We start from the raw sequence: 25,936 nt of genomic DNA on the forward strand, positions 1-25,936 counted from the left end.
GCCTCTGTAGTACAAGTTAGATGCCCAGCCAGCCAGAGAGAAACCCACATGGCACCAGCTGCTCCCCTCAGCAGTGTATCTCTGGTAAATCCTCTCACACACACAACCCCCCCCACACACACACACACCTGCCCTGCATCTCTGGCCTTTACCCTAGCTCTTATAAGCATAAATAAATAAATCTTAAAAATAAATAAATAAATGAAATGTATAGCACATTGGAATATTACTTTGATATCTCTTAGGAAATGTTCCTTTTGAAACAATATACATGCAGCTATTCATGCCCTGGATTCCTAGCTATTTCGCATCTGGCAGAAGAAGGTAATTCATGACTACACAGGAGCATTTGGAGGATGTTCAGCAAGACTCCAGTACCTGTTAGGAGTCAATGAAGTCCAGTGAACCTTTCAATAGTCAACAACAGAAGACTGGAAGAGGAAATAAATAATCAACTCCATGCAGTTATTACCTGGACAGCTTACTAGATTTGTGTTTAGATACTATGCACAAGAGACATCCCAAGTGATTCTTAAAATAATTGAAATGGGGGAATTTTGCAGTGAATTTGAGGGTCAGGGAGAGGTAGATGAAAGAAAACAGTGGAATATGGATTAATTGAAGCCCCAGACTCATAAATGAAGCCTAAAGCATCTCTCAGTGTATATATGGCATCTCATTGATAGTTATTCATCTACTTGAATGATTATAAAGTTTTGGAAAATAATTGTTTTTTGATCTCATCTCTATGTCCAGTATATATGTATCTCACCCTATATTCATGAGGAGTTCATGGAATTTTCTTTCCTTGTCTCCATTCATTATCCCTTCCAGGTGAAGCTTAGGATAAGAACATGGTTTTCCCACTTGGAACCTTAAAATTTCTATCATTTAACTTCATTTTGAGGGCATTTAGTGTCATTCTTTGGTTTGGACTTTCTAGAATATCTATTCACCTTTTTATGAGGAAAGAAATGTACAAATCTAAGAATTTACAGTTTTCTGTGACTGTTTTCAGTGACATGAAGAAATGAAGCAAATAATAAAGATGAGAGAGAGAAGCATCAAATACATGCTTTCTTCTCAGGTGGTTCCTACTAGCCCTGATTATTTTATTTCTTGTCATATCTTTTAGCTTCTCCAAATTCATTGAATAAAAAACCCTTATGTATTTTTCTGCCTTGAGCTGAGTTTTTTGTGACTTGCTATCAGGGAAATTCTTCTCATGCATCATTCAGATGTGATTGAAGTATTTAACAAAATTTTATCATTTTCCTAACAAAATTCATCTTTTCCAGGCATATCACATGTAGAGTGCTACTAATCCAAAATGAATGCTTCCTACATTTTCTGTTTTTCATGGTCAAAATAAAAAGAACAAGCAATGAATTTACTTCCCATTAAGGGTTAGTGTACTGTCCTCATTTTCATTATTCTGTCATTAATCTTATTTAAATATTTGTTTGGTATTTCTTTGCAATTAGAAAAATGTGACTCAGAGTTTTTAAAATACAGGATATTTTTCATGGATTTTTAAAGATAGGTGTATTTTTAAGTTGCAGGGTGATGATTTTATTATAAATCCATTAGCTACATTGTTACTACTATATCCTCCCCTCCCCAATTAGTGGAGACAGTTTTTTGAAAAGTTTGAGGGAAGGGAATATTGGTTAAGTGCCCATCATCATTGACTTTGGAACATTTTCTTTTATATTATAATTCCAGAGATTTGTTGTTAGGGCCATAAAAGTCCATTTCCTTTTCAAATTTTAATAATGAACACACATTATTTTTGTAATCAACAGATAAAATATTATTACAAAAATAGAAAATCTTCTCTTGTTATTTTTATATGCTACCCATATAAATAGACTTAATATCATTTTGCTTTTTGTCTTGCAATTTGCTTTCTCTGCCTGACATTTATTAGCTGTGTAGGTACAAGTCACTTAACCTCTTAAGATCTCAATTTCCTCATCTCTAAAGTATGAATATTAATATGAACTTCATATCAGCTATTTAGGAGGATGAAATGAAAATGCTTCAGTATGAATATAAGGTCATTCAGGGTATAGGAAGACTTTAAATACACAAAAACATGTAATTTTCTGTCATTTTTATATAGTCCTTCTAAACATGCTACTTTCACAAACACAAAATATCCAAATAATAAGATAGAACAGAGATTATTTTATTTCTCTTGACTCAGCTGAACAGGAAATATATAAAGCCAATGAAGTTTATATTCCCCCAAATCTTCCATTTCTAAAATTTGTTCCTCTTGCCAGAATTTCATTGTCAACGTTCTTACCTTTTGACAGGTTTAATAACTGTGGTGCGCTGTGGTAATGTTATAGGACAGGGAGAGGGGCAGCCCAAACCCCACAAACCTGCCTATTCTAAATGGGTTCTGCCATCCGCTGCATCAACACAAAACATGAGACTTTAATGGGAAGGAACTTTAATAAAACTAGGAAACAACACAGGTAAGTCAAAGAGTCTTGTTTCTAAATGAAGCACCCAGAGTTACCCGTCCCCTCGTGGGTAAAAGTCCATCCATATGGGATCGGCCCAGAACAAGGCCCCAAAGCCTGCCCCAAGTCTAAAGCACCTTCCAGTGGGGACCCACAGAAAAGGGTCAGAAACAACCAGACAAGCCCTGAAGGAAAAGAGCAAAATCAACATCAAGATAAAAGCTGCCATTGTCACCTCCCCACGGGTCTCACCCACATCTGTGTCACCCAGTCCACGACCAAAAAACAAGCGCAGTTTCTTCACATGTCTCTAGGCTCCACGCGCCTCCTCCAGGTCTCCTGGCTCCATCCTGCTTCCTTCCTCAGTCTCCTCTCTGCTTCTCCTCTTCCTGCTCAGCTCCACCCTCCCTTGGGTGGGGCAGGGAACCTCCCCCTTTCCTGGGGACCACCCTGTTACAGTTAGAGATACTTTATATAAAATATCATTTGATACAAAGTGGTTGTGTTATAGGGCAGCCCCATATAATACGGGTTGCCTGTCTGTGTGTCCTCACCTGTGCGCTTAAAAGGACTTATTAATACTCTATTGCAGGCACACACAAAAGGTTAATAAAAGGTTTATTTACAAGGGAAGGGGAAATGAGGAAATGTGCAACTCAGGGTAAAAAGAGGGAAATAAAGTCTTAAATGTGTCCTACCCTTTCTGCTGCCCTGGAATCCCAATGGCACTCTGAGAGCTGGCTGTGAGCCACGAGCTGTGAAGCCAAGAGGAGAGACCCCAAGGCCCACGTGTCTGGTTTTTATACCAAACCTGGCTGCTTAACTCTACCCTCAGGTCCCAGCAACCTTCCCTTTGGTGGTGATGGGATTTATCTTTCCCAATGTCTTGATGGCTTTGGTTTGGAGTGGGGGTGGAGTCCACAAAGCCTGTGCGGAATTAGCTCAGGACATCCTTTCCCCCTAACAGTTGATCAGTGGGTTATCATGGTGTTTTAGTTTTGGTTCCAAGCACTGTTGTAGTGTAAGACTCCTCCATGCATTGGGTAGAGCTCTGCACATAATTCAGGTGTCTGAATTATCTTTCTAGGTCTGCCTCTACCAGATTTATGTGATCTTGAAGAAAATCATAATGTTTTGGATAGTTTCTTTTTTACTCATTCTTAATATTCTTTTCTGACAACCTTATGTGATTTTATGAAGACCAAATAATATAATTAATGTGAATTTTTAATTGCCTTTTGGACACCCACCAACTACTTCCTTTATGATACTTCCAAATTCCAGAGCTTGTCATTTGGTTTCTTATCATTATAACTAAAGATTAACTATCCTATCTTAAGTCTGCTCCAATCATTACAAATTATTTGAGGTCCTCCAAAGTCACCATGCTATCTCTTGACTTGGAAGATTTTGCATAATGGGACTTCCTCTGCAGGGACTACACCTCCCTTCTATTTCTATGCAAATCCTTTAACTTACTCTTTTTGTAATCTAGGCTTCAGCCCTCAGGTCACTTCAGAGTGAAAAATAGCTTATATTCTCCAGTGTTAGACTGGAATCATGCCATTCATTATTGCCATTTACATCACTTATCAAATGACTCTGTTTTATCTCTGTACCTATTTGTATTCCATGTATTTCTTTTCCTTCAGTTTCCTAGAACACACTGCATGAGTTTATGAGCCATTTGTTGAACACATAACATAAGGAGATAGATAGATAGATAGATAGATAGATAGATAGATAGATAGATAATTTTATGAATTTTGAGGAGGCTGGCAGGTAGAATAAAGCCTTCATGTAAGAGGAGGATGATATATTAATATGCATTTTAAGAGTTTCTTTTAAAATTAAAAAAAATAAAATAATAAAAATTATGAGATAAAAGAATAATATTTCAACGATGTAATAAGAATTATTTTTAGTCGGTAGCCTTTCAAAATAAGATCTTTATATTCAGAAGCATGTCTGCAGAGGTCATGGATCAAAGATGCTTCCTGAAGATTACTAAGACTAGGAAAAAATTCCATCTTTCTTTTGACTTTACTGCCATCTGTTGTTCAAAGAAAATAATTAAATTTCTATTTGATTTTTAGTGTGACCTTAAGTCATCTACTTATGGAAAATGATAACTCCTGGGCTCCACCCCAGAAATCCATCAAATCTCTTGGTATAAAGTTTGTGGGATTTTTTATTTTCATTAATCTACCAGGAGGATAGGGAAGTACTAGAGACAGGACTCTATGTGTATGTCCCAACTTAATGTCATTAACTGAAAAATAAAGTTTCAAGAATAGTTAGACAGGTTTATTAGATAATCAAAGTGAGGATTCGAACCTGGGAAGGAATCCAAACAGAAATTACTCTGTGATAAAAATTATGTCAAACACAGGTCAGAATCTAATATATATAGCCAGAAACAGTGAGTCATCAGCAACAAGAAAAGTAACTACTCTTAAATGAAGGACTTGGTTCCTAATTGTCCCTATTCAAAAGTATGCTGATGAAATAGAAAGGCAGTGTAGGATCCAATCTCCTCCCTTCTGAGGGGATGCAAAAGGTGGGTGCCCATTGTTACATCTTTTTTTTAGTCTGAAAAGACTGGTTTACATTTTGAGATAAAGTAGATTTCTACATACAAGATGGAGTCTTGTTAGCTTGCTCTTCAGACAAGAGGAAGAGTCCTTAGGAAGTTTTACATTATGTTTATAATATGCAGGAGACTCTATGCTAAGTCTCTCTCTCTCAAATGAAAGTGTTGCCACAGAATTATTCCTAATTTATCTATGCAGACCATTTGTGTTACTACCAGCACCAGACTCCCAAGTCCCATCTTAGTGAACAATCTTTGTTCCCTTCTTTGGTATGCTTTTTAAACATTGTTTTGTAGAATCTCCCCCTAGACACAGACCCAAGTCTGAATCAGATTTTTAAAAAGCCTTTATTTAGCTGGCTGGTGACTGTCCCTCTTGTAGAGAGCAGCCCCGAGCAGGGGTGATAAGGGTTTTTAAGCAGAAAACCACACCTGGGAGTTTGCAGTTGCCACACCAAGCGGAAGTACAGAAGCCAAACTGTGCTGTTACAAGCAGCAGAGCATTTCACCACATCCCATGTTTCAGGTACAAAGGGTACATACATCTTTTTTTTTTGACAGGAACCCGGCCTCTGTTTTGGCCTGGAATTTTCCCACAGTCCTAAATTATCCTCCTGATATGGCTTAAGCTTAGGACTTGGGTGGTCTGCTACATTTCTCATTGCCCCCATTTCACAATTGAATCACCTTTTGTTAAACTGTTTTGTTGTTGTTTGGGTCCATTTGCTGATTTATCCTTTTAATAAATATACAAATTTTACTTTTCCTTTTCCAAATATATGTAAACAAAGTGGGGTAGGAGGAAGCTGTAAGAGAGTCATGAGTCTCCTATGCCACCTCTGACTTCTTGAATCTGGACATTTGGAACAAGCAGCAGAATGGAGCCTGGGTAGACTAAAAGGCAGAGATGGTGGGCATTGGGGTGCAGAGTCCTACTTTTTTAGAGGATTTCTTGCTCCTTTAAGGTCTGATTCTACTTGGCTGCCCTTCTTGGGTGGGGGAGTGTTGTTGCTTTTGGAGTTGTTGTGTTCTAAGAGTGGGGTCCTTGGGTTCACTCTGGCAACAGTTTCACCAGAGCGCCCTCTTCAGCGGCACACAGCGGATTTCCCAGGCAAATTTCGCTGTGACACAGAGACCTTACGTACATCCAAAAGGGCAGGTTTGTTATAAATGGGAGACAAGAATAAAGGGCACTTATATAGACACAAGGGGACAGAAAGGGCTGCCCCAAAAGGGACAGGTTTGCTAAGAGAGAGGCCTGCCTGCTTGCAGGTGGGCAGCCTTGAGGAGAGCTGCCTCTGCTGAGGGAGGTCAGTGAAGAGAGGCCCTGGAATGGTACAGGTCACAGGCAGGCAGGAGGGCTAATGCCCTGCAGAGGAAGAGAGAGTTGGCAAAAAGAAGTGCAGAGATTGCCCTGATACTGTCTTCTTTTCTGGAGGGGCTCATTCCTTGATGAAGTGGTTGGTTGGTTGTTGATTTTAAGTAACTATGTAGAATTTGAAAGGGGTGCATTTCTACAGTGGCCCTCAATCTCCATATCTTCACCTTCAGGTCTTTGCTCCTGACACTCCCTGTAGAAATGTGATACCTGCTTGGGCCTGAACTGAATGAAGGTCTGTGAAAGTTATACACACAGGTAGCCATAAGGGAAAATGGGATCGGCAAAGGAGGCTGTACAGGGGTAAGAGAGAACTAAGATTCAAGAGTGTTGATTCATTAATGCCAAAAGAAGATTTTGAAGTAAGAATGCTTAATAATTACAAGGAACCAGAAAATCAATTTCCAAATCTAAGAACTCTGAATTTGTGGCCTCATTCTCTATAGAGCAGACATGCTCTCTGTTCAAATTAATTATGTGGGTGGTCAGCCTGCTTATCTTAAGGGAGTCAAACTTCTATTTGTAATTTTTTCAAGCATAAGAATATTTTTTAGTTATTACTCTTCAGAGACTCATGCTCAGTCTGTAACCAAACTAGTCGACATTGAGACCAAAGAGAGACACTAATGATTATTGAACAGCTATTGAATTGAGCTTGGGGTCTGGGAGCTGGACCCCCAGGGCCTCTTGATTCTTGTCTTGGTGAGGAAAGAATATAAAGGTAGACCAAAAGTAGGCAGAAAAGCAAGATGGCATCTCTTGTTGATAGGTTGAGGCTTGCTGTGTTTTCCCGTAATGAATTTTGTTCTGTTGCTTTTTTTTTTTTTTTTTTTTTTTTTTTTTTTTTTGGCACTGTGTGGGTTTTCTGAACATTGAATTTCCACTGGTTTGGAACACCTTGACCCTACCTGACTGCCAGTACTGATCCTACCTGACTTCTGTACTCAGCCTAACTTCCTCATTCACTATCACACATGCTCACTACTGTGCCTGTGTTTTGTATATATTACATTATAAAGTGTATCATAACAAGTCTATATTACAAATATTTATCCTATTTTAAATTGAGAAAATTTAGGAACAGAGGAACCAGTAACTTTCCAAGACCACATAGCTAGAAAATTATCTTTCTGATTCTAAAAACTATTCTTTTCATTTCTAAGTAACTTTCTCGAACTTCTCTAGTAACAAATATTACTGTTTGCCCATGTCTTGAAGGATGGGAACATATTTAACAAGGGAATTCTGAAATCCTGTAATATTGAAAGAAGAGCTGACCTTTAAGTCACTTCTTACCCTTACCATCCAAGACTAATAAAATCTATTTTCCTCCTCATTTGTCTATGACATTAGTGACAAGCAATCTTATTAGAGATACTCTAAAAGAATTTGAGTAGAAACACTAGGTGGAGAACAATATTGTGCATGAGTGGTACAAGATTTGTATCTTGAAATCCAAAACCCTTTATAAATTAGCCCATATCTACTTTTATAGATTTATCTCCCACAATTGGTCTTCTCAGCATCTCTTTTGTAAGCACAATGTTTCACTTATCTCCTAGTATATCTTGTTTAATGTCATTTTACGCTATTAATCTTATAGTTTCTACTGCCTTAAACCCTGTTTTCTGACATTTTTTGGCTTAACAATGCTTCTGTTTTAGACTTCTAGGAAGATTTTTTTCTTACTGTGCATTTGTGTAACACAACTGACTAGTAGAAAACATTTAATATAATATAATGTATTTAATATAATATATTTAATATAAATATAATATAAATATAATTATATTTAATATAAGCATATAATATTTAATGATTGGCTAATTATCACCCTGCGTACTTTAAATCACAGTTGATTTTAAGTTTTTTATTTTGATTTTTTAAGATTGTCAGTGTATAGTTTAATGAGTATTGACAAATATATATATCCATGTTATTAACATCAAATAAAGATGAAAAACATTTACCTCACTCTTAAAAGTTCCTTCATGGCTCTCCCCAGTCAAAATTTTTAGAGGCCACCCCTAGATTAGTATCAACAGCAATAATTTTACATATGTATATTAAGTATAATGTTTGTGTATATATGATCTGTGTATATGTAGGTGTGTATGTATATGCTTTAAATAAAGGTGTGCTGATTAAATTTATATGTCAACTTGACAAAGCTAAGTGAGGCCCAGATAGCTGCTAAAACATTATTTCTGGGAGTGTTTGTGAGGGTGTTTTCAGAAGAGATTACCTTTGAATAAATATTTGATTTTGGAAGATCCTCCCTCACGAAAGGGGATGGTCATGCTCCAGTGCCTTGTGGGCCTAAAAGGAACAAAAGGGAGCAGAAAGCAAATTTACTCTTCTTCATTTTTCCCTCTTAATCCTAGACATCAGAGCTCCTAGTTCTTGGACCTTTAGACTCTGGGTACACCACTGCATCCTGCCCCTCCTCTCCTACCCCAACACCTGGTCCTTAGACCTACTTGGGACTCTTCAGTCTCCATATTGTTAAGCCAGTTCCCTCATAGGTGTTTCAGTATCTTATTGACTATTTCTCTGACTAATTATTTTGAATTATGTTTATTGAGACCACCTTAGTTTACAGCTTTGTATGTTTTAGGGGTACAGGTTCACATATTTAAATATCTATGTTATCATACCCTGCCTAGTACCAAATCTCCATTAATCCTGCACCTTTGACCATTGTGCACCCTCCACCTCTTCTCCCAACCCACCTCTTCTGGAAGCCTCAGTTCTGTAGTTGGATCTCAAGGGATTGTTTTGGTTTGTTTCTGTCTGTTCAAATGTATAACTTAAATGCAGTAAAATTCCCAGCTTTTTTTTTTTTAAAGATTTATTTATTTGTTTGTTTGTTTGTTTGTTTGTTTATTTATTTATTTATTTATTTATACAAGCACTGGGTACGTCAGAAGTGCAGGAGGGTGAGAGAATTCACCAGAGCCAGAGCAGGGAACAGAACAGGCAGACTGACGAAGTACACTGCTGAGGGGAGCAGCGGGCAGGCAGGAGAGGTCTACACGCCATGTGGGACCCTCACCGGCATCTGGGGATGGAACCAGCGCTGCAGAGGCTGTGGGCAGCTTTGCAGCCCAGCGCTCAACCACTGTGCCACCAGAGAAGGCCCGAATTCCAGCTCTTAAGTGTATAATTTAATGAAAGTTGATAATTTTGACAAATGCCAATACATTTGTCAAGATAAAGAACAGTTCCATTATTAAAAAATAAGTGCTTATCAGAAATTACAAAACATTTAAAAAATCAGAAGTACGGATTTTCACTTACATAAGCAGTTTGTTGCTAAGTAGTATTATTGAGGTATAGATAATTTGTTTACTCACCTGTTGGTGGATATTTGAGTTGTTTTCAGGTTTTGTGTATTACAAGTAAAATAACTATGAATATTCATGGAAGTGTTTATATGAACATATGTTTTCATTTCTTATGGGTAAATACTTTGTAGTGAAATGACTTGATCATATGGTAGATGTATGTTTAATTTATAAAACTGCCAAACTGTTTTTAAAAGTGCTTATGTTATTTTTTATTCCCCAAAACAATGTACAAACATTTTTGTTTCTGCACTCCCCCTGGCCCTCAACGCTTGTTATGGTCAATCTTTTTAAGTTTTGTCAGTTTAATAAGTGATATCCCATTGTGGTTTTGATGAACATTTTCCTAAAAATAAATAATACTGTGTATCTTTTCATGTGATTATCTGTATATTTTCTCTACTAATGTTTGTGATTAAATTTTGTCCTTTTGTTATTGGATATTTAATTGTCTTACTATTAAATATTGACCTTACACTCTGGATAAATGCCTTAAACCCAATGTATGTTTTATAAATATGTCCTCTAAGTTTTTAACTGTCCTTTCTAATTCTAATAATGTTCAATTTATCTTTTTTCCCTTTTTTTTTAAAGATTTATTTATTTATGCATACAAGAACTGGGGTACAGGCCAGAGGTGTGGGGGGTGAGGTGAGAGGATTCACCAGAGACAGAGGGGGGAACAAAACAGGCACACTGACTGAAATACACTACTGAGGGGAGCAGTGGGTGAGGCAGGAGAGGTCTGCTGAGCCATGTGGGTCACCTCCCTGGCTGAGAATTGAACTTATGCTGCAGTGGCTGTGGGTAACTTCATAGAGCTGTTTAATTTAATTTAATATTTATTTAATTTTAATTTTAATATTTATTGAGATATGTGTAGAACCTTCTTGTTTATTATGAATTAATATCTAAATTCCAGCACTATCCCTTATCCACTGAATTGTTATTGTACTTATGTTAAAAGCATTTGTTCATTTATGTGAGTCTATTTTTGAACTCTGTCTTGATCTTTTGATCCAGTTGTCTGTCTTTATGTCAATACCATAAATTGCTAGTAAGTGTCTCTGTAATAAGTCAAAATTTAATAATTTTTAATCTCCAATATTGTCTTTTTTTTGGTTAAAAGATTTATCTATTCATACAAGAACTGGGGTATAGGCCAGTTGCACAGGAGGTGAGAGGATTCACCAGAGACAAAGGGGGAAACAGAACAGCCAGATTGATGAAAGTACACTGCTGAGGGGAGCAGTGGGCAAGTCAGGAGAGGTCTGCTGCACCATGTGGGTTGCCGGCAGGGATCTAATGGGCACTGCAGAGGCTACAGATAGCTTCACAGCGCTGCACTCAACCACCTACACCACCAGGGAGACCCCTGTCTTTTCTTTTTCAAAACTGCTTTGCCTAGACTAGATCTTTTAATTTTCCACAAATTTTACAAGACTTGTCATCATCTAGAAAAATATATGGTATAACCTGGAGATTTTTAGTCTTCTAAGTAATGAACATGGTATATCTCTGTATTAACTTAGGTTTTTTGTAACTTCTCTTATCTCTGCTTTTGTAGTATTCAGAGTACAGGTCTGACTAATCTTTTGCCAGTTTTACCCTTATGTATTTTGTATAGTTGATAATAGCATAATAGCAATGTTTTTTTTTTTAATTTCATGTTTTGGTTGTTTATTGCTAGATTTTAGAAATAAAATTGATTTTATATATTGATTCTTTCTTCTGAAAACTTGAGAAATTCAATTATTGCTTCTAGTACCTTTATTGTAAATTCCATCAGATTTTCTACATAAATGAGCTTGTCATCTGGAAACAATGAAATTTAACTTTATATTGTTGTTTTGAATCTGAATCCCTTTTCTTTTCTTTCATACAGTACTAACTGGAACCTTCAGAGCAATGCTGAAAATTGATAAGGTAAGGTAAATTGATGTCTTATTGATAATCTCAGGTGGAAAGCTTTCAACATTTAATTTTTTATATGATGTGACTTGTAGTGTTTATTTTTTGGTAGATTTCAATTATCAGTTGAAAATGTTTCCTTCTAGTCCTAGTTTGCTGAGATTTTAAAATCAGGCGTGAATGCTGGATTGTGCCAAGTGTTTTCTGTGTATGTTGTAAAAATCATATGCTTTTTAATTTCAGTTAGATATATGGTGAATTACATTCACTTTTGAGTACTTGCTCTCTCTCTCTCTCTCTCTCTCTCTATATATATATATATATATATCTCCACACACACACACATATGTATACCCACATATATACATATATATATAGTTGCAATGGATTTGCTAAAATTTTCTTAATGATATTTGTATATTAAATTGGTCTATATTTTTTACTTTTTTGTAAAGTCTTTATTTTTTTTTCTGGTATCAAGGTAATGATGCCTCCGATAGTAAATTTAGAGGTTTTTATTACTGTTCAATTTTCTGCAAGAGTTTGAAAAGTTGACATTACTTCTTAAGTGTTTGAATTTGACAGTGAAGTCATCTGGCCCTGCAAAATTTCTTTTTCTTTTTTCCTTTTTAAAACTTCCCATGTAAAGATTCTTATTATAAACACAATTTCTAAAGTTCATATACAATTTTTCAGATTTTTAATTTCTTCTTAAGTGTTTGTAGTTATTGTCTTTCAAGCAGTTTATCCATTTCATATGTTTTTGTATCAACATGACCCTGGTCACAATATCCTTTTAATAACCTCTTACTATCTGAAAAATGTGCAGACTTCTAATCTCTTTCATTCTAGATATTGGTAATTTCTATGTTCTTTTTCTTCCTTTTTCTGATGATTCTGCCTAGATTCATCCATTTTATTGATTTAAAAGAGAACCAGCTTTTAGTTAAATTGATTATCTCTTTCAATTTTCTGTTTTCTATTTCTTTGATTTCCACTCTTTGTTATTTCCTTGTTCCTGTTTATTTGTATTCAATTTTCTCCTATTTTTCTAGTTTCGTAAAGTAATATCTAAAGTTGTTAATTTGAGATATTTCTTGTTTGTTATGTAGGCATATTCTAATGCCAATTTGTGACATCACATTACTGTGGTTTTGTTTCAGTTATTACTCTCTTAGACATTTTAATTTTATTGAGACTTATTTTGTATCTCAGATATGGGATAACTTGGTTTCCCCCTGCTATCTTTTGGGTAGACTAGTTCTGTAAGCATCATTAAGACAATTTAATTGATCGTATTACTACTGTGTTTTATGACCTTATCCTTTTCTGCCTATTTGTTTCACCAGTTATTGAAAATTGTGTATTTGACAATTTGTCTTGGCTGTCGTATCGTTTTTGTTCAGTTAATTTCAAGCTGCAATTTAGATATATAAATATTTAGAGTACTGCTGTGTTTCCTTGATGAATCGATCCCTGATTCATTATGAAATCAACTTATTTACTACTGGCAATATCCTTAGCACTGAAATCTACTCTGACTGACATTTATATAGCTACTCCAGACTTCTATGATTAGTATGATATAGTGTGTCATTTTCCTACCTGTTACTTCTAACCTGTTTTCATCTTTAAATTTAAAGTGTGTTTCTTATGGGCAGCATATATTTAGATCATGACCTTTTATTTAAAATAACAATCTCTGTCTTTCAAGCAAATGGTGGATTATGTGATTACTTCATAAACCTTAATCTATTATTACTTATTTCTTTCTTGCCTCAACTGTTCTTTGCTCCTTTTCTCCTTTTTTCTATACCATAGTAGAATCATTGTAAAATTTTTATGATTACCTTTTAGCTTCTTGGAAGTTTATGAGCCATTACTCTTCATTTTGCTCTTCTAGCAGATGCTTTAGATTTGTAGAATACATCTTTAACTTACCACAATCTACCTTCAAGTCATTTTTTACCCCATTCTTTCTAATAAAAGCACCTTGCAATAGAAAGCTGCAAATTCCGGTTTTCTATCCCTGACTTTGTGCTATTGATGTCAAAAATTTCAATCCTTTATATATTATAAATCCCACAGTGCATTGTGAGATTATTTTAAGCATTCAATTATTTTTTTAATTCAAGTATCATAAATTTAAGAACTAATTTAAAATGTAAGAGTTTCATATGTTTACCTACACTTTTAGAATTTCTGGTGACCTTCATTTCTTTGTAAACATTCAGATTTGCATATGGTGTTATTTTCCTTCTGATTGAAGGACTTGTTCCAATGTATCTTATAGAGAGGGTCCATTAGAGATTTCTTACAGCTTTGGTATCTCTTAAATATTGTAATTTTATTGTCATTTGTCTTAGTCTGTTCAGACTATTATAACAGAATAACAGAGACCTGGATGGCTTATAAACAACAGTAATTTATTTCTACCAATTTGGGATATTGGGACGTTCACAGTCAAGATGCTAGCAAACTTGGTCTAGTCAGAGCTTGTTTCATGGTTCCTAAATAGCTTTCTCTTGTCTGTTTTCACATGGTGGGGAGAGGGTAAGGGCTCGCTCTAAGATCTCATTTATAAGGGTACTTGTTCTCTTCATGAGTACTACTGCATCATCATGACCTAAAATTCTCCAAAGACTTTTCCCCCAATACCATCACATTGGGGGATGTCTTCATTTTATGAATTTTCAGTCACATTCAGTCACTGACCTCCCAAATTAAAGTTCTTCTCACATGCAAAAATATATCAATTTCATCCTGACTGGTCCAAAAGTCTTTACTAATCTAATATTGAATCTGAAGTCTAAAATCTTAGGTCTCACCCACATATTTAGATCAGATGTGGTAAGACTCAGTTCATTCTGAGAAAAAATGGTTTTCAGTTCTGAACCTGTGAAAGCAAACGGTGTTCTTCCAGAACATGATACAGATAAAAGATAGACATTTTCATTCAAAAGGAAAAATTAGGAAAGGAATAAGGAATAACAGGTCCCAAGTAATTCCAAACTATAGGCAAACTATGAGATATTAAGGTTCAGTATTCCACTTTGAATTGATACTTTGCCCACCAAACTCATTGGGACAGAGTTTCCTCTTTCTAGACTTACAGGATTGGATAGTCCACCTTCTAGGCCCACTGAGGGAGGGAGATCTTGTACCAAAGCTTTGCTGGGCAGGGACTCTTTAGGTTTGAATCACCCATTCCCAAGGTTTTGAGTGGAGGTATTGCCACAGCAGTTGGAGCAAGAGAGGTGGGCATGAAAGATAGGTGTTGTTTTCCCCTTTCAATACAGAAGAGGCAGCTCTGATAATCTGGGAGTAGTCTCAACTGTCATTACCCCCTTGTTTGAGAAGTATAGTACCTGGCTTCTGCTGAGACACTTGATTAGGTCCATGGTACAAATTCATGCTAATTTCCTTATCAAACTGTCTTTTGGTACCCTGTTGTCATCTGAACATGCTTTCCCATTTTTTACAATAAGGATAGGCCACAGATTTTCCAGCCTTTAAGTTCTAGTGATTTTCTCTTAACAATTCTCTCTTTAAGCCATTTTCTCTCGTGTTTTACTATAAGCAGTCAGAAAAAGTTAAGTCATAAATTTCTAAATGTTGCTTAGAAATAACTTCAGCTAAATATCCAATTTTCATCTCTTGTAAGTTCTACCTTCCACAAAACACTAGAACATGAATACTCTTCAGTTAAGTTATTTGCCACTTTACAACAAGGGTGCCTTTCCTCCAGTTTTCAATACGTGGTTCATTATTTCTAATACTGAAACATAAGTGGTTTGTCATTCCTAGTACTGAATGAGAATGGCCTTATCTTGGCCTCATCATCTTGATATTATTTATTCACATATTTTCTCTCTCTTGGGAACTCCAATTACACATATATTAAGGTACTTGAAGTTTTCCTAAAATTCACTGATACCTTCTTGTTTTATAAAGTCTTTTCTATGTCTTATCCTGAATAGTTTCTATTGCTGTGCCAGCTTGGAATGCGTCCAGGACAGAAAGCCAGTGTGCATATGCAACTTATTTCATGTTTTTTTTTTTTTCCCCCTCAGGAATCACAGTCCTGTGATATGTTGTTTAATACTTGAAAAAAGTTGTTTTATATATTTTACCCTATTCGATTAATGGTGGGATAAGTTGTAAAACTCTACTATGGCTGGAACTAGAAGCATTTTATAATATATATGCATTTTAAAAGATTTATTTATTTATTTATACAAGAACCGGGGTACAGGCCAGATGCGTGGGAGGGTGAGAGGATTCACCAGAGACAGAATGGGGAACAGAACAGGCAGACTGATGAAATACACTGCTGAGAGGAGCAGCGGGCGCAACGGGAGAGGTCTGCCACGCCATGTGGGACCCTCACTGGCTGCTCGAGATTGAACCGGAGCTGCAGAGGCTGCAGACACCTTCACAGCACTGTGCTCAACCACCTGTGCCACCAGGGGAGGCCCTATAATATATATATTTTAAGTAAAGCAAGTGTTCAATAGATCCAGAGCTTTCTAGAATCTGGGACCATGTAATAAATTTCTATTAGTTAAATATTCTATTTACAAGGGCAATGTAAAAATATATCTTACTAATAAGATGTTTTGAATATTTGCATAAATGTGAAATAGATGATCAATGATGGGACATGACTTCTAAGATAATTCAAACCATTACAACTATTGGCAAATGCTTTCCAAGACCCTACTGTCCTATTTTCGATTTCAGGAACAACATGCAAAGAGTATACAACTATGTAAGCACAGACTCCAGTTCCAAGTCATTTCAACAAAAGGCGATCAGTCTTTTAAAAATTTTTAAAATTTAGAAAATGTGAATAGTAGCGGCTGCTTACCTAGGTAAAAGCTGCCTGTAGGTGACAGTATGTCCACTACTGGATCTCTAACTGTAATAACTGACATAAAAGTCAGGGCAGAGACATGATATTGAAAAGAGGGACAATATTTGAAAGGGAGACAATATACATATTTGTATATTGGGACAATATACATATTTGCTTTTGAATGCATTGGAGGGTGTAGCCTGGTTTCATTTAGTCCATAAAAACTAGTGTTTAATCCAAATTTTAAAATAGTGTATGGTAAAGAATCTATAAAATTTGTTATAGTGTTGGGCAATAACAATTATATTCTCTCTTCAGCTGTTAGGGTATATCCAGCTCGGTAAAAATTAAATGTTACGTCCTAAGAGGACTTCCATTTTCTGATAGCATTGCTGTATATTGTCCACTAGATGGCGATCTATACCCATTTGCTGTCTGAGTACAAAGCATTGCCAACAGTTTCACACCTGAATCCTTCTCATTCAGCACTAGTGGAGTCTATTTGCCAGGATATAAAAATGATGTAAAGATTAGTAAGACCACTTACTGTGAAGGTACTCAGAGACTTCTAGGAAGGAGTGACAAACATTGGCCCCCCGCCCCGATTAAAATTCAAAATGTTAAGTATTGTGATGGAAAGAAATTATGAGAACTCCTAACTTGAGCAACAAATGACTTACCTCTTTTTTTTTAAGATTTATTTATTTATGCATACAAGAAGTGGGGTACAGGCAAGAGGTGTGGGGGTGAGAGGTTTCACCTGAGACAGAGTGGGGCACAGAACAGGCAGATTGACTGAAATACACTGCCTAGGGGAGCAGCAGGTGAGTCAGGAGAGGTCTGCTGTGCCATGTGAGTCACCTCCATGGGGGGCGGGTTGAACTTGTGGTGCAGTGTCTGCCTGAGGCCCCCACTTTTTTCATACATTCACTGCTTAAGAAAGTTATGACATCATATGGAGGAATTGAATAAAATACATAACTATAATGTGGGAACTACTGTAAGATACTATCTTAGAGTTTCTGAAGACAGGTTAATTTCTTCCTTTTTACTTTCCTTTATTAAGGTAGCATTGGTTTACAATACTTCATACGATTTAGGAGAATAGGTTTTACACCTTTCAAATGTTTGTTGCTCCCCTTTGCCCTCCCATCCAAGTGCCTGTAGTTCTTTATGGAAGACCATTATGCCTGTTTCCACCTTTGTTCCCATCCCTACTTTCCCTCTGCTTCTAGATGTCTCTATTTTGCAGTCATGTTTCTAGGGTTTATTTTGGTTTGGTTTGGTCAGTTTTACTGTTTTTTTTTTTTTGTTTGTTTGTTTGCCTTGCTTTCTCTATATTCCATATGAGTGAAATCATCTGATATTTGTCTTTCTCTTTCTAATTTATTTATTTACTTTTAAAGATTTATTTATTTATGCATACAAGAACTGGGGTAAGGTCAGCGATGCAGGGGGTGAGAAGATTCAGCAGAGACATAGTGGGAACAGAACAGACAGACTGAACTGAAATATACTGCTGGGGGGAGCAGCGGGCCAGACAGGAGAGGTCTGCTGCACCATGTGGGTAGCTCCCTGGCCAGCTGGGGATAGAATTCGTGCTACAGAGACTGAGGATAGCTTCATAGTGCTGTGCTTAACTCCTTGCACCACCAGGGAGGACCTCTAATTTATTTAATTTAGAATAATCTCCTCTAATTTCATCCATGTTGCGAATGGCAAGATTTCATCTTTTTTTTTAGAGCTGAAGAGTATTCCATTATGTATATATACCACGTCTTCTTGATCCACTGTTCTGTTGATGGGAATTTAGGTTGTTTCCATAACACTGCACTACTATGTAGTGCAGTGAACACAGGAATGCATATATCCATCGGATTTAGTGATTTTGTATTCTTGGGAATGGAATTACTGGATCATGTGGTAGATTGCCGTACTGTTGAGGAACTTCCATACTGTTGGCCACAGGGCCTGGACCAGTATACATTCCCTCCAACTATGTATAAGGGTTTCTTTTTCCCTTCATCCTTGCCAACATTTGATGTTTCTGGTCTTTTTGAAATGGGCTGTACTTACAGGTTTAAGGTGGTATCTCATTGTGGTTTTGATTTGCATTTTCATAATGATAACTGATGATCATTTCATGTGCCCAAGCCATCTGTATGTCTTCTTTGGACAAGTGTCGTGTCTGTTTAACTGTCACTCTCATGAACACATTCAGTGTTCTTTTGAAGAATAAAAGAGGCCTTAGAGATATTCCTTGTCCCATATCCACTATATGAAGATTACTGCCTGTGAACCAGAAAGTTTTCACTAGACACTGAATCTAGCTAGCATCTTTATCTTGGACTTACCACTCTCCAGAATTGTGAGAAATAATGTCTGTTCTTTATAAGCCATCTAGTATATAGTATTGTTTTATAGCAGCCCTTAGCAGAACTAACACAACCCATATTGCAAGTTGATATTGTTTTTTTTTTTTTCCTTAAGAGCCCCAAAGACCATTAGATAGGTAGTAGCTATTGTTATAATTAAAATAATAATAACTACATCTTTGTCAGGTTAAGTCCTAATGGTGTTTTAGTGCTAAAACATTACATCTTAACTTGCTGTAATTGTTAGAAAACCCTTTCTTACATTTAGCTCAATTTTGCCTTTCACTGAGTGCTAACCACAGGCATTTGTTTATTTCTTTTCTTTTTTTATCTTATTCTTTAAAAAAAAAGCCTTCTTTCTTCCTAATTGATAATCCTTTAGTTATTTGATTCCAGCTCTTACATTCCTGTTAAGCTTATAATTTTTGACTAAATCATTGCAAGTGTATTGCCTCAAAACCACACAGGATGTGATTGCCTGTCTTCTCTGCCCTGGCTGAATGTTGTGGGCTGAATGTGTTTGACACCATAGTTTCCTTAACAAGTAGTGCTTACAATTTAGCACAATAATTCACCTGTGGATAGACTTGCTGAATACTGTCCTTCTTCCAGTCACTGTGTTCTTTTAATTAGTCCCTAACACTGTCTTAGCCACATGCTAATTGTTCAGTAAATAATTTTCATTTTAGGCAAACATTTGTTATTGCTGACTCCTCTTGTGTTTTGCAGTGAACTTCAATCTTAAGTCAAAGATGCTTGCTAAAATAGTAAGTTAGGTAGCACTCATGAAAATTAGGTGGTTTTTGTGAGGGTGGATAACAGTACAATATGGCCATTTTACACATGTATCCTCAAATATGATCGTGTTTAATATATAGAGGGGTGCAAACATTTTCATGTGGCACAAGACAAAACTAGTTGACTTGAAACAGAGCTGTGAGAAATAGTGCTATCTACTTTACATGTACATGTTTTATATTCTTTTAGTAATAATAATGAAATGTTCACGGAAAAAAAGAGCAGAGAAGAACCAAAAGTCAAAGAATGTATCTCTCCCACACCTTCTCTTCAGTTTCTTAGAGATATCCTGGCTTCACTTATTTGTATGTGAAGCTCTCAATCAAACTAGGTGTTCTTGGTGTTGAGATGCCACTCAAAACGGACATTGTGCAAGTACAGCTGCCACTCAGAATGGCTGCCTGGCAAATGGAGCTGTCAGTCATTTTGAGCAGTTCAGTCTGTTGCATTGTCAACAAGATGGACTGGTGTAGACTGATAGCTGCCTCTGTGGATTTAATAGAATTTAAAGTCCTGATTAACTCTCTAGTCTACAGTTCCCCAACCTATTTTAAGTGAAAAGAAATTTTAAAAATTTCTAAAGTTTGTAAAGATCAGCTTGGAAAATAAAAGGAAATGGTGACAAAATAAATACTTAGGTGCCAATTGCTAGTGAAAGCAGATAAAGAATTACATTGGTTGCCTGCTCAACTTATCACAGTAGTCCATGATAAGCATCCTTGACATTCTCTTGTTCATTCATTCACCCATAAATTGTGATGGAATGCCTGCTGGGAGCCAATCAACATCCTGTGAAGTAAGGCATTCATATATTTAGAGCAAAACAGGACCTCAGGAGCCTCCATTTTGCATCAGGCTCTGGGTAAAATGCACCCTGTGGTGCTTCAGTTCTGCCTGCTTCTCTGCCATTCTTGGCACAGTTTCATTTGTTTGATGAAATTTCTTTGCTCTTTGCTGGCTATGTTGCTACAAGTGATGTTTTCCCCTTCATCACTTAGTCTGTGATGGGCCAAAAAGCTACTTTACTTTTAAATATTATGGTAAAGATATTGGATTTGACTGTGTTTTTATAGTGTCATTTATAAAAATAATGAACTTGACACATTTAATTCATTATTCTTCAGCCATATCTACCATCAGAAAATTAAGATACTGGCTTTTAGTTTTAGCTGTACCTAGTTCCCAAGGAAATTCCCACTCCATGTTGGCAGAAAACACATTTTATTTTAAACTATTGTGTGAGAAGCCAGCCATGCTCAACACAGAGTTAGGCACTCAGGAAATAGTGTTAAATGAAGGAAACAGAGTAGAAAAGAAGGCTTCTCGATAATATGAAAGTTAGATATGATATTTCTAGCACAAACAGAACCAGAATTTGGAATGAGAGCAAGTTCCCTAGCTCCCATGTGCTCAGAGTGGCCCAGCCTGGCCCAGAGCACTGTATATTGCCTTTCACTGAACTTTTAAATCACTGCCTTCATCTGTACCACAGTTAGCATCTAGGGCTCAAATCTATTGGGTCAATAAAATAAAAAACCTAACACAATGCTATCCTACTTCTTTCCATTAATCCCTCTCCTAGAATTGGAGGTGGCTGCCATTCAACTCTCTAGTAGAAACCTGCTGTAGTTATTGCTGTCTCTACTTCTGGTGCACTACTTTTTCAAATAACAGTAATTCCTTAGATATATTTGACAGAATACAAATTTTATGATATTTTTCAACTCTGACTAGTGGAGCCCTGTCACTCTCCATAATCAGTCTCTTCTTTAGCTCCAGATCTTCCTCTGCCTGGTTCTTTCCTAATTGATGTCATAGCTCACAGTCAAGTTACACTAAGTACTAACACATAGCCTCTACCCTATTTTTGTTTGAATCATCTTAGAAATAATCATATATCAGTAATCTTTATTTGAATGAACCAAAACTATAAAAAGTATTTCATATCCATTCAGAAATTTCATGATTTTTTTAACTTCTGTTTCTTATTTTCTATGTCTTTTCTACTTAGTCAATCCTAAACTTCATGAGATAATATAAGGTGAACATTATATCAGAAACATTTTATTGGGAAGAAAGAACCTGTGTTCTGATGAGTCTAACCCAACTTCTTGGCTGATTTTCACTAGAAGTTTGCATTAGATTATTTTTGATTTCCCTTCTAGTTTAAGAAATTTCTGATCTTAAATCAATGATTAGAAAATTAAGGAAATAAGGGATGTGCTTTATTTCTAGGAACTAGGTAATTAGAGAATATGAATGAGGACTAACAAATCTCTGTGTGGGCTGATACTAGGGTTGCTCAGTGGTGAGGTTCAAGTGAGCCCCTTGTCTTCATGGATAGTGTGTCAGTGACTAGAATCAATCATACATAATCTCAGTAGGCTGGGATAGGCCACTCTCTGGTGTTGGTGAAAATATAATTTTAATGTCTCTAGCTGTATTTTCCTTAATAGACACCAGGTGGCATGAGGATTTGATTTCCTAAAACCCAAAAAGGCCCACACCTTGGAAAAAGCATGCTGTATTTTTTTCAAGCTCCATTAAGTGACAAGGCTTTATTTTAAGAATTATGTAGACAATTCTGTTGGTTCAATTAGCAGTAAAAATGGAATGGTGTATTTACAATAAAAAAACCTTTCAAGTGTAGGTCATTAATATACAAAAACAGAAAAGAATGTTAGAGGATAAGAGAAGAAAAAAGATTAGACAAAAATAAAGTTATGGAAAATAGACACAAATGAAAGTAGACAGTCACCTTACTAGAGCAGAAATGAGACAGGTAGATTTGGATAAAAGAATCACAGACACATAATTGGAAACTGTTTTAGAGAATAATTATTCTAACTCTCTCCAGACAGGGAAATGAAGAACCCAAATGTAATGCAAAGTACATGAGCATGTATAAGAGTAAGAATATCAGTCTTAATACGTCTATCTCTGCAGATAGACCCAACAAGCTTCATCACAGTAATGGTCAATTTGTTTTTATTGACACTTCGAGCAACCAATTAGAGTAAAATAAATTACTTCTGAATAGTCATATTCGTTTATAAGTCAATAAATTAAATGGAGTTGATTTGGTAGCCATGATTTTGATTTCAGCCATGAATAATCTTGAAGGTTCTTCTAAATTGTCTACTAAAGGCAATTTAGTAGTTAAAAACAAATTGAGAGGTTAAAATAAGCGTAGTTTTATTTTTTTGAATTTTTTATTTATTTATTTATTTATTTATTATTTTGTGGAACCCTTGCTGGTGGCCGGGGATCGAACTGGCTCTGCAGAGGCTGAGGGCAGCCTTGAAACCCAGTGCTCAACCGCTGCACCACCAGGGGAGGCAAAATAAGCTTAGTTTTAATCTGGCAACTTGAATGTCTCCACTACAGAGATTTTGTCCCTTTTTGAAATTCCTTTTTTTCCCCTGCTAGTCATCAAGTTTTGTTTTTGGTGCCACTGGAAAAGAAACAGCATTTCAATATAACATACTTTATGTTGACATATGTTAAGTAGAGTGACCATAGAGTTTATGATTCAAACTGAGACACTTTTAAAAATAGTCCCATTGAAGTTCAATTAAAATATGATAAAATGCATATTTAAATTGTAAAATTTGCTGTTTGAGGAAGGTATACACCCGTGAAACCATTGCTACAATCAAGATAGTAAGTATTACTATCTTGTACCTTAATTATGTGTCCTTAGCTCCCGACTGCTCCACTTCCAATTTCTCCAGGTAGTCACTGTTTCTATTACTATTAGTTTTCATTTTCTTGAGTTTTAGATAAATGGAATAACTATATATTTACACACACACATATCTGTATATATGCTATTTCTGATTTCTTATCTCAACATAATTATTCTTAAAATATCCCAAGTTGTCTCAAGCTTCCTACTATTTGTTATTGATCAGTATTCCATATTACAGTATTTAGCCATCTTACTTTTTATGGATATTTGTGTTGTTTCCAGTTTTTAGCTGCAACACATAAAACCTATGATGTACGTTATGCTTGAGCCTTTATACAGACTTTTTTCTTTTTTTTTTTTTAAGATTTATTTATTTATACAAGAACTAGGGTAAAGGTCAGAGGAGCAGGAGGGCAAGAGAATTCACCAGAAAGAGCAGGCAGCAGAACATGCAGACAGACTGAAGACACTGCTGAGGGGAGCAGATGGTGAGGCAGGAGAGGTCTGCCACACAATGTGGGTTTCTCCCTGGCCGGCCGGGAATCGAACCTACGTTGTAGAGTCTGCAGACAGCTTCACAGCGCATGCTTAACCCACTGTGCGACTGGGGAGGCCCTGACTTTTTTTTCTTTTTACGTATCTGCTAGCAGCATAACTTTGGGGGCACTGTGATGTAGAAGATACTCGTTGGGATAAGAAGAACATAGGCCTTTCCTAGGTAAACCAAGTTTTTGTAACCCTGAGAACAGGCTATCAGAAGGAAACTTTTCATGGCGATAGTACTTGATCTGGAAAAAAAGGAAATTTTTAATTTTACTTCTGTGCTGTGCTTGGCAATAACATGGTGTCAGGGACAGTTGACTGTCACATGGTACCTGCTTATTTCATACTTTATTTTTTTTTTAAAGATTTATTTATTTATGCATACAAGAGCTGGGGGCACAGGCCAGAGGTGTGGGGTTGAGAGGACTCACCAGAGACAGTGGGGAACAGAACAGGCAGACCGACTGAAGCACATTGCTGAGGGGAGCAGCGGGCGAGGCAGGAGAGGTCCATAGAGCGGCGTTTAACCCCTTGCGCCACCAGGGAGGCCCTATTTCATACTTTAGAGCAGGAGTTGGGGAATTATGGCCTTGGTCCTATTCGCCCTGCCATCTTTACTATAAATAGTTTCATTGGAAAACAGCCATCATTATACATTTACATGTTGTCTATTGCTTTATTTGCAATACAACAGCACAAATTCTTAAGTACTTGCAACAGAGACCATATGGCCTGTGCAGTCTAAAATATTTATTGCTCTTTACAGAAAAAATTCTGGTGACTCTTGTTCTTAAGTAATATGATACCAAATTCTAAGCTAGGCACATGATCACCTGGAATAGGTCTATACTCTTGCTTTCACTGAAACTAAGTTGTTGCTTAATTGATATAAGGAAAATTGATATGGGCAATATACAGCTATCTTTAAAATGAGATGCTTGCCCCTCTCTCCCTTGCAACTGATTCCCTTTGTAGACATACACCGACTTAATAGTTAGAGGTCCTGCAGCATCTTAGACAATGAATGAACATTGAGAATAGAAAGTTTGGTTGGAGAAATCACAAGATGAAAAAACATGTCTTCTCAATACCACGGGTTTCATGTCAGACCTGACTGGACTTCATGTGCAAGTCAGGCTACATATGCAAGAAAGAAAGAAACTGGGCCTCCCCTGGTGGTGCAGCGGTTGAGCGCTGGGCTTTCGTGAAGCTGCCCACAGCCTCTGCAGCACCGGTTTGATCCCCGGCCACTGGCGAGGGTCCCACATGGCACGACAGACCTCTCCTGCCCGCTGCTCCCCTCAGCAGTGTATTTCGTCAGTCTGCCTGCTCTGCTCTCCCCTCTGGCTTTGGTGAATTCTCTCACCCTCCCGTGCTTCTGACTGTACCCAGTGCTTGTGTAAATAAATATATGGAAGGAAGGGAGGAAGGGAGGAAGGAAGGAAGTTATGTGTTTGTTTGGTTTTCATTTTGTGCGGTGAAGGGTTCCATAACTTTTTAGCAATATAACCTAGAGGATAGAAGACCTCATGTGGTAACCAGCTCCTGTATGTGCAGTTTTCTTAGGGTCCTCAAGGGACTAGTCATGGAATATGGGTGGGTATCTTAATCTTGGAGTTGGGTTACTTCATCTTTCTGGGTAGACACGAAAGCTGCAACTGCCTGAAGGCCGAGATTCAACCTAGTTTCCAGTTCATCTTTCTTCCATGCAAATCCTTGAACTTTCCTCACCATAGTCATTTCAAAACATGTGTAGACCAGGCCTGTATGTGGGGGAATGCTGACTTGTATCCAGTCCTCAGTGAAGGTGCTTAGACCAGTTCCCTTGGCTTGCTTATTCTTTGTTGTAGGAAATCATGTCAGAGAAACATTTTATATTGCTTTTGTTGACAAAGATGTTGGTAAATATGAGAATTTCTTTTTGAAGGCAGTGTCAATATTGTGATAAAAAGAAAAAATTCAAAATTT

The 25,936-nt window shown here is 36.7% G+C and overlaps 1 protein-coding gene and 1 long non-coding RNA gene across 5 annotated transcripts in view; one reads left to right on the forward strand and one right to left on the reverse strand.

Annotated features, from left to right (window-relative positions):
• LOC119243086 (uncharacterized) overlaps positions 1-18,740 on the reverse strand; it is a 56,559-nt gene extending 37,819 nt beyond the window's left edge. For all 3 annotated transcript variants that reach the window (XR_005124633.2, XR_008551365.1, XR_008551364.1), the window contains exons 1-2: positions 18,638-18,740; positions 8,691-8,764 (exon numbers count right to left, since the gene is read on the reverse strand). This is a non-coding gene — a long non-coding RNA (uncharacterized LOC119243086). The remainder of the gene's footprint in view (positions 1-8,690; positions 8,765-18,637) is intronic.
• SYT4 (synaptotagmin 4) overlaps positions 11,700-25,936 on the forward strand; it is a 291,633-nt gene continuing 277,396 nt past the window's right edge. Inside the window, exon 1 of one of the 2 annotated variants that reach the window (XM_054694071.1) lies at positions 11,700-11,718. In XM_054694071.1, coding sequence (XP_054550046.1) covers positions 11,701-11,718 — 18 coding nt within the window. In that variant the 5' untranslated portion in view covers position 11,700. Of the gene's footprint in view, positions 11,719-18,789; positions 18,930-25,936 lie in introns of those variants that run through there. The other variant, XM_054694072.1, reaches the window with a different exon arrangement.

Source organism: Talpa occidentalis, unplaced genomic scaffold, assembly GCF_014898055.3.
Source record: "Talpa occidentalis isolate TD23 unplaced genomic scaffold, MPIMG_talOcc4v2.1 talOcc4.13, whole genome shotgun sequence".
In the NCBI taxonomy this organism is placed as follows: domain Eukaryota; kingdom Metazoa; phylum Chordata; class Mammalia; order Eulipotyphla; family Talpidae; genus Talpa; species Talpa occidentalis.